The following is a 16,545-nucleotide window of genomic DNA, read 5'->3' on the forward strand; positions in this document are numbered from 1 at the left end:
CGTGTTTCTAAGCGACGAATAATCTAAACTTGCAAATAGTTAAATTGACGAGTAACTTGAAACTACGAATAATCAATCAGCTACGATGTTTTTAAATTAATCACGTGCTTGAACTAACCAATTATTCGGCACAGTTTATGAGAATTTAAACGAGGGTATTATACACGTATTCATTTAATTTTTTTATTGATTTAAATTTAAATCTCGAGAGAACGAGGAGTGAAAGAGGAAGCGCTCCATTTTAAAATTGTAAATGAGCCAAAGTGTTACTAATCTAGAATGAGCTGCCGTTACACGAAACGCATATTCGAGTCAACCAGTCGACCGCAAAGAGCTAGTTTTATCTTTAGAAATTTAACGGGGTTAATATAAAAATTTAACTTAAGAACAATTATTAAGAGAGTCGATAACCTAATCGACCCTAATTCTCTATATTCAAAATGGTGACTTCTTCGTGACAAAACATTATTTCTATAATTTCTAATTGAAAATTCGAGTAGGTAGCGACGTAGGCATGTTAATTAATCAAATAATAATAATAATGAATAAAAAAGGTTAGCCAATCCATAAGGGCCTCGATAGAAAACATTGTTGCTGACCCATTTTCTCAAGATCGATGACACAAAAAAGTTGAAGGAGCGAAACGGGATTTTCAGGACAAATGATAAACAACCGAATATTAATATCTAAATAATCCGATTAGTGTGATGTGAGTTGATTAGATCCGACGTTCTACTTTTATTTTCCGACTTTTTTTTTTTCGCGCGCTTCGGGTGTTTAAACTTCGTTAAAGATCACTTTTCTCAAACTCTTTACCTAAATAAACTCTTCAGATGCTTGCTTAATGATTAAACACGCCAATAATACGCATTAACTCAATTATAAACATTGCCTCGAGCACTGCAATCAGCTGATGAGCCGCCGCTAATGAACTTCCGCACGTATTACCCACTTTGTAAAGAGTCTTGAGAGAAAACCGTGCGTGATAAGAGTTTAAAAATGTATCTTTTCAATTTTAAATTCTTCGAGAAGGGCATTTTTTGGAGGTTAAAGAAATATCTCACAAATACCTACTTAATAGACAAGGTTATTAAGACGCATATATTCGATTTTTATCTTTACCTCCTTCATTTCAGTAAATGTTTGAGTACCTTGTAGATGCAAGGTAATAGGGAAAAAGCCTTAATGACTGCGTACGAGGAAAGAGGCCATTGGTAAACATTCGCGATAAACCGGTCTTTCAATTTTTCGACGAAAGCGCTAACCTTCGCCTATAAACTTCATTTTCGGATTGATTTTCAAAAGTGTCGCCATCTCTCGTGCGAATATGTCATAAACATTTATTTCGAAAAAAAATTTTTATTTTTATATCAAATCGATTATCGATTTTTAGATATATTTATTAATTTTTTCTGATTGAATAGTTAATAATTTTAATTTTTTTAATAATAAATTGGATTGGAGGATATTTTTATATTTGACAATAAAATATTTCGCATTAATTTATAATAAATATTAAAATTACTATTTTTATATTATATAATATTTTCATCTCGTTATTAATGAAAAGACAAAAATAATAATTTATTAAAGTTTAAAACGTTTCGAAAATAACAATTTCGACTAAAAACAACGGACGATAAAATTTTCCCTTTTGTTAACAATTTCCCCCTCGTTCAGGGAAATCGAATCGTGCGTGGTCTTTCACAATACATGTTAAAACTCCTTCGATTAATAAATTAACTTTTTATTACTATTATTTGTCACGTTAAAAGTATCGAATAAATGTTTTTATATTTTCGTTTTTGGTTTTTATTCCGTTTCCAAGTCGTGTTTTGGCGAAACATTTGAAATCACGTGAGAATATTGGGGAATTAAAAAAAAACTCTCGCCATTCACGTGACCTGCTGTTACCATTAGCAACCAAACATCCAGTTGAGTTTACAGATAACGACCGAATTCCCATCCGTCGTTTAATATGTGAAGTGTAATGGTCGAAGCTTTACTCGTGTTTGGTAGAACTCGCGAAAATTCTCCAAGTTTTTGTCCATCAAATGCTTTCGTTTGTTCATAAATTGGAAGAAACATTATCAAAGTATCGAAGGGGTATAGGCCTAATGATTGGATATGCATTCATTTAGGTGAGGTTGATTTGAGTATAATTTTAACGTAAAAAAGTTAATTTCGTATTAATTTCTGCTTTGTTATTGATTAAGAAGCATCATTTTCTATTCTGCATTAATAAAATTCCAATGTTTTTATAAATTTAGATATTTAAGAACGATGTGTTATTTTTGTTCTGTTACAGGGATTCTCAACCTGTAGTTCAAGGATCCCCTCGAGGGGATCTTTTACCACTAGTTCAAGGATCCCCCTCGAGGAGGATCCTTGAACTACAGTTAAAAGATCCTCAGAAATTTCTGATAATCTATGAAAGGGTCCCAAAAATATTTAAAGACTTTCTTGGTAAGATTCTAGCTGTGGACTCCATAATATTGACTCCTATTAAAATAGTCTAAAAGACAATACAATACAATATAATTAAAAATTTGACCCTTGACCTGTTAAAAGGTGTGTCGGTTATTCTTTTTTCTTAATTTGAAAATGGGCTCATCAACATAATCATCGCTGTGTAGAAAAGTTGGTATTCAAACTACTAAATCCAATAAAAATGTTATCGACTGAATGAAGTACTCGCCCTAATGAATTATAAATTTCCGAAATAAATAGACAGAAAGGAATTAAAATGCCAAAAGTGAAACTGCAAAGGTAAAAGGGGAATAAATTAATCATGTTAATATCTATTAACTTATTTTTATCATTTCGGAATTATCTGAGCGTAAATTTCTACGAACGTTTAAATATCGTAGATTATAAACTAAAGGTTTTTTTTTTATTAATTGTTGGTTTACCCATTGATTAATATATAAATATTTCAATGGTTCCGTGAAAGATGATTTAGTTTCATGTTTTTATAACTTTATTTGTCTTAGTTTTGGGGTTTAATATACTAAAAACCTGTTAAATCCTGAGGGTCTTTATTAGAAATTAAAAATGTTAACATTTGATAACAAATTTTAAAAAAAATAAGAGAATTATATTCTAGAATAAGTGAATAATAATTAAAGTTATTAATATTTTTCTGTTATTTATTAATTGAGTGAGAAAGAGTTATTTATTTATTAAAAATTGAAGCCTCCTCAATTGCTTGTAGGATCTTTCATGTAAATATGAAAGTCTTTCAAATATCTTTCCTATATTAATATCATAATTATTATTACCTATAATATAATTTATAGAATAATAATGTAAAAAGAATATTTTTAAAGCTAGATATTATCATATTTTTTTGTACCTAAAACTTATCTTAAAATTAGGATGCATCCTATGAGTTAAATGCATTTTATACTGTAAAGAATATTTTTTTTCCCAAAACATTGACAAAAAATGAGAAATGTCTAATACTATGGAGCAGCATTTTTCAACCTGGGGGTCACAGTGATATTAAAGGTGGATCGCGAAACACTAATGAAATCGTTTTACGAGAAAAAATCATTTATTATAAACTTATAAATGTTTTACTTACAATAAATACACATGTAAAGAAAAGAAATTAAATGTGATGGTTGCATTTGTTTTTCATTTAAAATTTTCTCCATATATGGATCTATTTTCTTAATGTATAAAATTAGTGCAATGTGATTATATAATATTTAAAAAAATTTACATTTATAATTACAGTCAAAATTCAATTAGTAAATAGTAAGGCTTACTGTTATTATTCCTTTGTGGTGGGGGTCGCGAAATATTAATTTTATTTATATTTACTATTTGGGGGTCGCAGGGCTAAGAAGGTTGAGAATAGCTGCTATGGACTCTTATAAGGTGTACATTTTTGTATACTTTCAATAGTTACAATAGTTAATACTTTCAAGATTTAGACTCTGTACTCATTAGAAGTTCCTGAAATTATTTCTGTATATTTTATTACTTATAAAATAATTTAGTCACTTTCTTTCTACATTTACATCTACAATGAATATTTATTAAAAGCACTAGGTTTAATCTATTATTTTTAGAATATTTGGGTTGCATATTTTTGCATTAAAGAAATCTCAGCTTTATATTAAAAGAATTATAATATTTTTTATGAATATTTTATGAAGAACAATCAATGAAATAGTTGAATGAACCTTGCTCTACTTGAAAATTCTTTTGCCAGATTTATTCTTAGCTGCATACTTTTTTAAAAATTATGAATATGACATTCTTTTATTCGGCATTTTAATAGAACTTTATTTTTCAGTCAGTTAGATTGTTGAAGTACTTTCTAAACTTAAATATATTTTTCATAAAACTGTTATATAATTAATATTTTAATTCCTAATTAAAGATTCTTGATTTTGTATTCTTTATTAGGTTGGCTGATGGCAGAAAATCGTATGGAATTATTTGTTGAGACATTGACGGGTGCAGCATTTGAATTGAAAGTGTCTCCTTTTGAAACAATCATGTCTATTAAAGCTAAAATACAATATTTAGAAGGTATATGTATATATATATTATTTTGTTTCCAAAAATATGATTTTATTCCTATAAAAATACTTTAAAAAGTAAATGTATAATATTTCAAATAAATATGAACTTATATCCTATTTATAGTATTTTATTGTATTTTAGGTATACCAATTGCTCAGCAACATTTAATATGGCAGACTCAAGAGTTGGAAGATGAATTTTGCTTGCAGGATTATAGTATAACAGATGGTGCAACGCTAAAACTGGTTCTTGGAATGAGAGGTGGCCCAATCAATACTCGAAGAGGTAAAGTTTTATGTAAAATCTCAGTTTTTCTGTTATTTAGCAATTAATTTTTCAAATAGAATTTAGGACAATCATTTGTTATTGCAATATTAAAAATATTTAATTATTATAGAGTTGGGCATTTCTGCAGAACTGTAAAACTTTACAGTTAAGATGTATTGCAAGGGTTAAAGTTAGTTCATACCTATGATAAGATTATTTAATTTTCTGGCAAATTTAATGTAAATAATTTTGGTTCTTGTAGCTTTTCTATAATAACTTGTTTGCAAAACTTTAATTTGATTACAATTTTTAGAAATGTTATTTTATTTTTATATAATAATTTATAATTTTTTTAAAATATGTACTGTACCTAGTTAGAAGCATCATAGTTTACATTGATATTTTACATCAAATAGTGATTTTATCAAATTTAATAATTTAATCTGATAAAGTTAATTTTTTTTATATGTTTATAATCAATATATTAAGGTGCCACTATCTTCGAAAGAAATCAAATATAATAAAGTTATAAATGTTTACAACATATAATAAAGAATAATAAATTAGGAAGAAATAAACATGCAATTATATAACTTACATATGATTTATAACTTCTCATAAACTGTAATTAAACAAATCTATAGTGGTGATTTTTTTTAACGACTAAACATATTCTAGCTTCGATAAAAATTAGAATAATTTTTATTAATTTATAATACGGATTATGCTTAATTCACTAAAATTTATGCCATGTATTTTGTTTGTTTACTGACAAAAATCTATCTGAAGATAAAAGTAAAAACAATAAGTTGAAGTCAGAAATTTATTGAGATAAAGCTTTTATAGGACAAATTTGTCCTATCTTCAGATTAAATACTCAAAAATTAACATATTTTGAACATCAAATATAAAGTAAACATCCAACTCCTTGATCATATTTTATATTTTTTGAGTAGTATGATATTTGATAGTTGTTCATTGATAAAGAAAAATCTACATATTATTTATTTTTAATAGTTTTGGAACTTTATCATCTATATTAAGAATATGTTTAATTAGATTATTAATTTTTGGCTTTAGTTTATTTAAAATTTATTTTCATTTTCATTTAGAACTCCACTCTCAATCATCACTTTTTATTCTAAATTTTGACTCTGTTGTTAAATGGTTCATTTCTATTAATATTTGTGTACTTTAGAAATAAACCATCGATTAAATTGGGAATGGGATAATATTTTTAATTTACTCCCAGGCAATGGTTATGCAAGTTTTGGCCAGCAAAGCCAAAAATACGTTGAATTTTTTGTAGTGTTTAACATGCTTTTGTGAGGAATCTAATTACTAATTTGGAAAATTTCAACATTGGATATTGGACAGTTATATTCTGTTGAAGAAAGGGTTATGGCATGCATGAAACTATATGTATAAGTCACAGATTCTGTTAGTGACAGTCATAAGTTTAGGACATTTTGATATTTATTAATTTATAATTCTTTGAAAGTCATGTTTGGCATTTGATATTTAAATTTATTAATAAATATTGATAAGATCAGCCTTTTAAATCTTATATTTTATTATCTTTATGGTATGTAGATTAATTACCTTGTAAGAGAGGTATATATATTTTCTGTCTTAATTTTTTTTTTTTTTTGAAAAGAATAAACTTCAGTTTTACTTTAAAGAAATTATTTTCTAAAAATATTAAATAAATGGCAAACATTTTTAAATATAGGTTTTTTAAAATAGAATTTTACATTTAAAAAACTCAAATTTTGATATTTTATAAATTACTGTTGTGAGGGTTTTCCTCTATAGTAAACTTCTGCTATTTTACACCAAGATTTCTGACTGCAGGTAAAAGGTAAAAAATTAAATTAGAGATTTATAATTTCTTATTTAATTAATTGATTTTGACAATGATTTTGGTCATTGACAATTTATTTGTTGTAAAATATTACTTTATTTAAATTAGTATTTCAGATTTTACCCTTTATACTCAATAATTTAATGAACTTCAAACTTTTGGCATTGAATTTAAGCTATAAGCATTATATTTTTTTCGCTAAAACTCATATTTAAAAGTTATTTAAGTTGGCATCACCGGCATTAATTGGTTAATCATGTGGATTGTATACACACAAACTCTACCATGATTATGGCATAGTCGATTCACGAAGCCCAGAGGTTAAGTACTTCCTATCTCCCTTTATCCCCCAGTCCTTCACTGATAACATGCAACATTGAATCAATAATTATATAATTTTTATTACATTTTTTTTTTGTTTTTTTTCTCTTATGCACTTAAGATTATGTATATTGATATTGTAGACTTTAGTATATTACAAGTTTCAATATACAGATTCAAATCCAGGTCCCAGGTGTATACACCTCTGGCTTATTCCTGCCTTTCATTTTGTTCCCTGAGTATTTCTGATTATTTTTATTTTTACAAATTCAATGATTTCATAACATTAATAATTATCATCTGAGCCAGATGGAGTTGATATATTTAAAAAAGTAAAAAAATATTATTAGTTGGAAAGATAGGACAATTTGGCAAAAAAAGATAATGTAGTCTTATAAAATTGGCAAGAATGAAAGTAAATATTCAATTACAAGCAAATCAATCTCTTTTGGTTTGTGTATGATCTTATATATTTTTCTGTTCATTAAAGAAAATGATTGCCTGCTATAAGATCTAACCTGTTTCTGAGGAACAATGCTTTTGACCCAAAGAAGAAAGCATATTTTACTAACCAATGTAATTACATAAATTTGAATCTAGTTATATTGATTCCATGAATTATCGGATATAAACAAAGCAATACAAAGTTAATGAGAAAGTGACATGCTACTTCATGGAATCAATATCTTTTTGTTTTGTAAATACAATTATTTATTTGTAAACATATATGATGCTGTGTGTTATCAATGTAAAAAGAATAGAAATTTTTTAAAAATTCAACACAGAATACACAAATTATGTACTTTTAATTTCAACTACTTTACATTACAAAAACTCAAACAACTTTATTTTTCTATTTGTTAATGGAAATATTTGATGATGATGATATTGATTTTAAAGTAATCAAAATTTCATGAATCGTTATGTCTGTTTTATGATGATTATTGAAGCAAGTAAAAAAAATTAATTAATAATAATAAAGTTCGTTGTTAATATAATAATAGTTTTTCAAATTCAAAACTACTTACAAAAATGTGATATAAGCTAATTGGAAAACCGTAGGAGCAAGTGACATAAGAAATATTCATGTTAAAAAAATGTTTAAATATTATTTTTAATAGAATTTTTATACATTTAATTTTGTAAACTGTTATATATTCTAATTTACAAAATCAGTAGTGCAAAATGTTCTCATTTTCAATCAAAATACATGCATTTATTATTTTCTTATAATATTTGTTTTTCTATTAATATATATTTGTCAGATTTTACTACTTATTTATCAAATTTTTTTTTCTGTTATATTCCTACTGATATATGAAACAAAAACATTTCACATATCATTTATATGAGTTGGGAAAGGGGGTGTGAATATCAAAGAGCTGTAATGAGGAATAAAACTGAAAAGTTAATATCAAATAACACTTGTGGCAATCATTTTGAATAAGAATTTTACAAAATTCTTTTTTAAAAGGTATTATTTATTTAAAAATAATAAACTGCATATAATGAAGATCTGTAAATGGACTTTAAAGTTGTTTTGTAAATACATCATTCAAGGTTGCCAGTGCTAGAAGTGGCAACTGTTTTGGAAATGGGTGGCAAACATTGGTTTCACATTAGATAAAAATTATTGTTGAGCCAGCATTGAAGATAGCGAAATATTTAACACTTAGTCTACATCAAATAGACATATACATACGGCCTTATCACACTGGTGTGAGAAGCCCATATGTATGTGTGTCTATTTGATCTAGACTAAGTGTTAAACAATATTAAGGGCTAAAAGCAATAGATTATTTCATAGCAAAATGTTGATTCAGTGTATACTCCAGTCCAGCTATGTCTGCACTTGGGCCATTCAGTGCATGTATTGATAACCAGTACAGATATTAATCTGCTAATAGGAAATTTGAATTAAATTAACACCTAGAGTTTACACAAATACAATAAACAATTTTATAAAACACTTGTATTTATTGTTCATTAACAAAATTCAATTGGAGACACTCAAGAAAGCAAAAAAAAAACAGCAAATTTTTAAAACTAAAATTGAGATTAGTTTATAGTTTGATACTACAGTTTGTAAAGACTCATCATTTTTAAACAAGATTGATCTAAGGATCACTTTAAAGAAAATTTTAACACTATGTCATTTTATTGTGCTCATAAAAGAAAGTAATCATGTTGCAATTTAACCTTTAGTTCCTGTTTTTTTTCCAGCAATGTAGGATGGAATCAAACAATTTTTTCTCTCCCACAATTCTTTTGTAAGATTATTGATATTTGCATAATCTTTTAGAAAACTGACAACATATCTTTTTTGCTTTCTTAGAAATGAGGAAATAAACTGGTTTATATCAGAAACCAATCTAAAGATAATTCTTATCATATTTCTTTTTATATTTCTTAATTGGAACATTTCAGTTTTCATTATCTCTATCCTTAATTTTCAATTGACCTTTTATTAAACCCATTATTTTTTTGATTGATCTTGAAATTTAGGACAACTAAATAACAATTCTATTTTGATTATTACTGTTTATCAAGAAATTTCATTTTAATTTTTTTCTGTTAGCAGTTTAATTTTGTCTTCTAAACATTGATGAGTCAAACTTATCCTCTGTAACTAATTCTAGTTGGTTGATTAGTTTTTATTACAAATGTTAATAAGATCAGTTAATTTTGTTAGAGCTGCCATTGAAATATCATGATTTCTACAGTTTAGAAGTTCAGAAACAATTGCAAAGAGTTTACTCATCTAAAATACTGGAAAATCCACTTTGTTTACTTTGTGTTTACATTGTTTTTGAACATAAAAAAGATATAATGTAAAACTCAGTTTTCCCAATGTATTTTGATTACATATTTGATTTATTCCTAGTCAAAAGAGGTCATCCTCTTAGAGATTTTGCCAGAGGATCTAAATTTGGTTCAATACCAGTAATGAGCAACAAAATAAGAATTAAAATACTATTGTATTCCATTAGTTCTAATTTAAACTTCTAAGTTTTATATTTAATTTTTCACTAACTGTTAAAAAGTTCACTCACATTGACAGTAGACAGGACCACACTGTATGATACATTATTAATTATGATAACTGAATTTTCATTTAGTTAAGAAATTATTTTTTAATTTGACATAAAAATCATTAAATATTAACATACAGGAAACTACAAATAGGAAGTAATGCAGTGCGTTAAAATTTGTTCAATCTGCATCCTGTTATTAACTCCTAATGAATGAGAATTTTTATGACTTCATAAATATTTTATAACCCAAGAGATTAAAAGTAGTAATTGAATCAATAAAAAAAAAGTCTCATTTCTGAAAATGTTATTTTAAACATGTCATATTATTAAAAAACTTTTCAAATAACATTTGATAATTTAACATTTATCTGAAAATCAGGATGGAGTTTTGAACACATGTTAATAATCACATAGATTATGTATATTTAAGAAAAATATATATAATCTTTGTGATATAATGTTTCAAAAATTGAAAAGAAAAAATATGAATTTAATTTTATTGTAAGAAAGTTGATGAAAAATTGAAATAAAAATTATTGTATTGTAAGACTTAATGCTCAAAGACGGCTGAATTAAATCTTGGTATCTTGACCAAAATAGAATAGACCTTAGAATTGGGACAAAATCTGTTACTTTCTGCTTTATTGGAGATGTTCAGACTATTTTCCTTAATACTAAATATGTTTGAGCTTTTCAAAATTATTATTAGAGGAAGAAATTATTGTAATAAATTTGATATTACGAATTTTTTACAGTAATTTCTGCTCTTGATGAAAGTTTGTAAATACTTAGGATTGACAAAAATAATCTAAACATCTCCAATAAAGTAGAAAACAATAAATTTCAGCATTTGAAGAAGTATGTTTTAATAACTAGAGAAAACATAAGGATCTTTTTTCTTTTGTAAATTGTACAGAAAGATTGAATATATTCTTCCTTCTTTTGATTCTGCTATTACACAAAATAAAGCTCATTCATTACAGTAAATTAATCTTTATAACGGTAAAGATCGGAAAATTAGAAACATTTTGGATTTTTTCAGATCCAAGATCTTATTTAATGTTTTTTTAAAGGCTATTGACATAGACAATTTGAGTAAATTTTTATTTGGAATAAGTTAGTATTTCAAGCTCATTAATGCTTCATTTTTGTGAATCATCAAATTGTTTGAAACTACAAAGTTGCTAAATAGATCAATTCTCACAACTCTTTTTCAATTAGTTTCTTTTAAAGGAATCAAAATATTTAAATATTTATTGCATTTTTATAATTAATTGTTATAATATGTATTTATTTTAAGTGTCAGTAGAGAGCAGACAAATTCAAGATATTTCTGATTACGTTGAAGGAAATAGGTATGATATTTATTTTTTTATAAAATATAAATTCATATTTTCTTGACTATATTAAAAGATGTTTGTTGTAATTATTTAAGTGATGAAATCTCAGAAAGATTATCAAGTGGCCAACCATTAACTGTCTTAGTGTTTCATGATGGTGACAAAGTACACATGTACACTGTCATTGACAGAACTGACAGCAATATTTCTCGTCTTTCTGGATCAGTGAGGTCTGTATTTTCCAAAATATTTATATTTGATGTAGCCGTATTAAAGTTATTAATAATAAATAATGTTTTTATAGCAGTGAGACATCCATCAAAAACTTAACAGATGAGGAGGTGGATGAAGAGACTATAGAAAGACGTAAAGAAAATGAAATAACCAGACAAAAAATGGCCTTATTACAGCAACAAATGCAATCTCTTTCTATTAAAAAAACAGTAAGATTTTACTAAAAGTATCTAAAAATCTAATTTTGATTTATAATTATTTTTCCCATAACAGCCAGCATTATAATTTGAAAACAGTTTAATGTCATCACTATATAAACTATTATGATTTAAGTTAATTATTAATTAAAATTAAATTTAGTCTTGCAAGTATCATATATTTTTTAACTCCTTAGGGTTTTTAAAATTTTTTCAAGAGAACTACAATCAGAAAATTTTTCTTATTGTTGTTATCATTACATTTTTTTTTAATTACAAATAATATAAATTTTTTTACTTATGACAATATTAAATATACTCAAGCCAGAATTGTGAAAATAAAAAATGCTATGAACCAGAATATTTAAATACAGTTGACTCACCTTAAAACAAACCCTGATAAAGCAAATTCTGGTGTTAAAACAAATTTTGCTATTGCTCTGGCAAAACACTATTGTGACAATGTTAATTTTCAAGAGATAAAGTGAATAAAAATTATACCAGAATTCATTAAACCAAACCATAAATTATCTTCCCTACCTTATTTCCAATAATGGTTGTTGTTTACACTTTTTGATTTAAACAATAAAAAGTGATACTGTAATAAATGTTCCATTTTGAATAGAATAATTTTCTTCTCCTAGTAAGCAAAGATAGATTCAACCTCCAATTGTAGAGCAATCCAAACATCTGGTTTTAGTGGACCATTCTACCATACTCAGAAAATAGGAGTGCTTACCTCTTTAAATGGATGCAGTCCCATGAAAATACATGTTATTTTGCATATTGGGGAGTGCATATGGTGATGCCAAATTTGGCACCTTTTTTACTCTTTTGGCATGCACCAAAAAAATATTTTCTACTTTTTCAAGCAATCTTCAACAGAAAAAAATCACTGATTTCTTTTAGCTTTGTTTTGTTTAACCACTCTGATATACTGTTTCACACTTCAAGGATGAATACTGTCTCTTCCTCATTTCATTTAATTTAATTTAAAAATCATTTAGAACATTAACCAGTTGTTTGCGGAGTACTACCATTGGAGAAACTGGTTTTAGTTAAACTGTTGTGCTATACTCCAGTTGGAGTAAGTGTCAAATTTTTTTCATAATTAACTAGGTGGTGGCAATTTAAGCACTAATCGGGTTTTATCTACATAGACTGTCTGTTTCAACAAATAAGATATTTGTTACCACCTCGTATTTTTAAATTTATCCACAAAACTCTTCCTTTCAATGTTAAGTCTATGGGAGACCCTTCTTTCGTTCATTTGATAGTAAAATTCTCGTTAGCGTGCCTGTTGAGCTCTCATTAGTATATTATAACTAAATGACTATCCTTTAACGAATAAGCATCGACTTGGGTTTGTGGGATGGGAACTTTCTTGGAAAAAGTTATACCTTCTCAGAGCTACATTGTCAGCTTCAACTGTAAACAAACAATTATAAATCATTATTCTCATCCATTTTTAGCTTGAATTTAATAAATTTTTATGTATATTTATCTTATTTAACAAATAAGCATGTTTTTTAAACCATCCAGTCATAAATCTTTCAAAAAACAAAGTACTTCTACTTATCATGGTACTTCTGTAATACATAAGAAATACATGTATAATTGTTAATATAATAAAGTAATAATCGCTTATTATAGTCTACTATTAGTACAATAGTGTAAATAACATATAAATAGAATCAAGTACACATCATTAATAATAAAAGTGTATTGACCTAAATTTTGAAAAGCCACCCCCAAGCCAATCAGTGTTATAATATATAGGCCATATTATTTATCTACGTCAATTTAGAAAGCTGCAGTTTTTTATTTGACAGATAATATACATATCTAAGTAACATATATAACAGATTAATGGAATATTTATAAAAAACAAATTTTTTTTTAATATTTTAAAATCTTAAATTTTATTAATTTTTTAAACGTACATAATATTTTGAAGTTAACAATCGTAAAGTGTAATATGTACGTGATAGAAAACCGAAAACAGATCATATCTACAACAGTTTTTAAGCGAGATATCGCAAATTGAAAAACCACTTTAAAAACCACAAAACATCTACGCAACAGCGATTTTGTTTCGGGTTATTGAGACTAACAGCTGACAGATTAATCTGTTTTTGTAAAAACACTTAATTTATTTAACTTTATTTAATAAATAAATTCAAAATATTGTAATTTTGAGATTTTGATTATCTATTAAGCCTTAACTCCCTAAATTTTTAATCTTAATCTTGACCCTAAAAATCGTTAATATGAATTTTCATTAAACAAACTAATAACTGTTTCCCTAGCAGTTTGTATTAATGCAAGTTAACTGTATAATAATTTATTTTTTTTAGTAAATTTAATTAATTGTTCAATTTTGTAAAAAGAAATTAATTTATTTTGTTGTTTTGATGATGATAATATTAAATAACTATGTTAAAAACTTATTTAAAATTCAATTATTCAATTCCTTGCTTTCTGAAGTGTAATTAATACAGAGAATAAAGTTATTGAACAAATCAAGAACATGTGTAACTATGATATAAAATCATTCTAACTATACAGTGTATCATAAAATTTTAATTTGGTATTTATATAAAAATTTTTTTAGATTTATATATTTTTTAAAACAATTATTTTTCAAATAGAATTGTATTCTTTTCAAAAATTGTTTCCTCAGGATGAATTTTTAAAGTTGTGCTTATGCAATTCAGTTGAAGCTTCTAATCTATTTTGTATTTTTAATAATTATCTTATATAATGAGAAAATCAGATTTGTACAAATTGTTTAAAAAAATATTTAAAAATAAATATCTTTTAGACAATATTGTTTTTCCTCTTTTTTTAGTCTAGAAGAAAAGCTCAAGTTGCTCCTGTAATAAAGAGTAAATCACCAACATCAGAAAAAATTCCAGAAAATGTCGGGGATAAACATTTACGACTGCCTCCTCTAAATCCTGAAAATAAAACAGTAACTGTAAATATGTCCAACGGAATTAAAAGTGAATCGGAGAACTCCCAAGACAGAGAGATTGTTGGTGAATCTTGCAGACTGTTACCACTAGTTGGAGTAAATAACTTGAATTCTTCCATTCGTAGTCATAAAAGTTCCCATAAATTAGGCAGTGGTTTATCTAGCCATATGGAAAATAAGAGTTGTTCTTCCAGTTCAAAAGAAACTAAAAGTAATTCTTCTTATATGCTCAACCCTAATGATTCAGCTTCATCTAATTCTAATACGATGCAAGGCTTGAAACAAACCATTAGCACCGAATCTCTTCCTTATCTTCCTCCAGCACCACAATCTAATGTTCAGTCTTTCAGAAAATCAAAGAGAAACTTACTTAACTTCCAGCCTCATAATTCCACTAAATTATTGACATTAAGGCCAACTTATAAAACCATCAAATGTTCGGTAACTGGTACACCTTCGATGGCCAATCGTCGATTATTGGAACTTGATCAGTGGTTAAATAGCAGACCAAAAACTACACCGTCAAAAGAAGGTAAAAAATAAAAATATATATATTTTATCTTAACAATTGATGAATTGTTTATTAAAAGTTTTATTTTAGATCAAAATTATAACATCAAATGGGATGTCAGAATGACTTCACCTCTAAAATTTGGATCCAAAGAGAGAAATTTACAAAATCCTCATCGTGTAGGATTAGGTGCATTAGTTGCTGCTGGATTACGAGGTAATTTACGCTGTTGTGCACAAAATTTAAATAATCATATGATATATTATAGATGACAAAAAGTTTGTTAGTGTGTCTTAAATTTCTAGTTGTATTATTTTTTATAAGTATACATCAAAATATAAATCTTTACTTTTTAATGCTATCTTTTATTTTATAAAATTACTAGAGACACTGGCATTGGATGTCAAAAGTGGTCAGAGCAATGTTCTGCATTATTCTACAAATAGTTTTTTAAATTAAAAAAAATTTAAACAATAGATTTCTTACTAGCAATTATTAATTTGTATGTATAAAATGTCATAAATTTAAAATAATGCAGAGCAAATTAATACTAAGTAAAAAGAGACAGATAACACTTGTTTATCATTGATACCAAGACATTTGATTAGGTGCCAAAGTTTAAAATTTTTCTTTTATGAGCTTTTTCTCATAACATAACTATACAGTATTATACAATTGTTACCAAAATTCAGTCAGAAGAGGACATTAATACAAGAGGTATACTTCTGCTGAAACATTTCATGCAGAAGTATACCTCTTGTATTAATACCATTTAGATTTTTCATATTGAAAAATTGCTATTATATGCAATTAAATAAATTGCAGTAATAATCTTTATGAAATTTAACTGTATCTTTAAATATATTTTCAAAAGCACCTGTAACAATAGCATTAGTAGAATGTTCATTTTCAAAATTGCCAATAATTTTCATTAATTTTAATCTACAATTTGCCAAAAAAGATGCTTGTAATTGACAATATTATCAATTAAAAATGAAACAGCGAAAGCTCTGACTTCTATCAGTGAATCTGCTCCAAGAAAGCAAGGAAAAACTATTACCTAACATTAATTTAATAGTATTTTTTGAAAATCAGTCTTAATCACTGCTTTAATTATTGTTTTCTTTCAATTCAAATTGCTGGATGAAGTAATAATTATAATATATAACTTGAAGAGTTAGGTTTTAGTTGTTTTAACATTACCTTTTAAATGTCAGTCAATTAAACTAGACTGTAATTACTGAAAATTTTAATTTACTT

At 26.3% G+C, this 16,545-nt stretch overlaps 1 protein-coding gene across 4 annotated transcripts in view; it reads left to right on the forward strand.

The window, feature by feature from the left end:
* The window catches only part of LOC136983419 (AN1-type zinc finger protein 4-like), a 142,753-nt gene that overhangs the window by 115,983 nt on the left and 10,225 nt on the right, over window positions 1-16,545 (forward strand). The window contains exons 1-9 of one of the 4 annotated variants that reach the window (XM_067280149.1): window positions 1,732-2,141; window positions 4,420-4,545; window positions 4,681-4,824; window positions 11,327-11,381; window positions 11,462-11,596; window positions 11,671-11,809; window positions 14,649-14,985; window positions 15,097-15,306; window positions 15,376-15,501. In XM_067280149.1, the coding sequence (XP_067136250.1) occupies window positions 4,428-4,545; window positions 4,681-4,824; window positions 11,327-11,381; window positions 11,462-11,596; window positions 11,671-11,809; window positions 14,649-14,985; window positions 15,097-15,306; window positions 15,376-15,501 (1,264 nt within the window). In that variant the 5' untranslated portion in view covers window positions 1,732-2,141; window positions 4,420-4,427. Of the gene's footprint in view, window positions 1-1,731; window positions 2,142-4,419; window positions 4,546-4,680; window positions 4,825-11,326; window positions 11,382-11,461; window positions 11,597-11,670; window positions 11,810-14,648; window positions 15,307-15,375; window positions 15,502-16,545 lie in introns of those variants that run through there. The other 3 variants (XM_067280148.1, XM_067280146.1, XM_067280147.1) reach the window with 3 other exon arrangements.

Source organism: Centruroides vittatus, unplaced genomic scaffold (assembly GCF_030686945.1).
Source record: "Centruroides vittatus isolate TY-2023 unplaced genomic scaffold, ASM3068694v2 contig_882, whole genome shotgun sequence".
Taxonomy (NCBI): Eukaryota; Metazoa; Arthropoda; class Arachnida; order Scorpiones; family Buthidae; genus Centruroides; species Centruroides vittatus.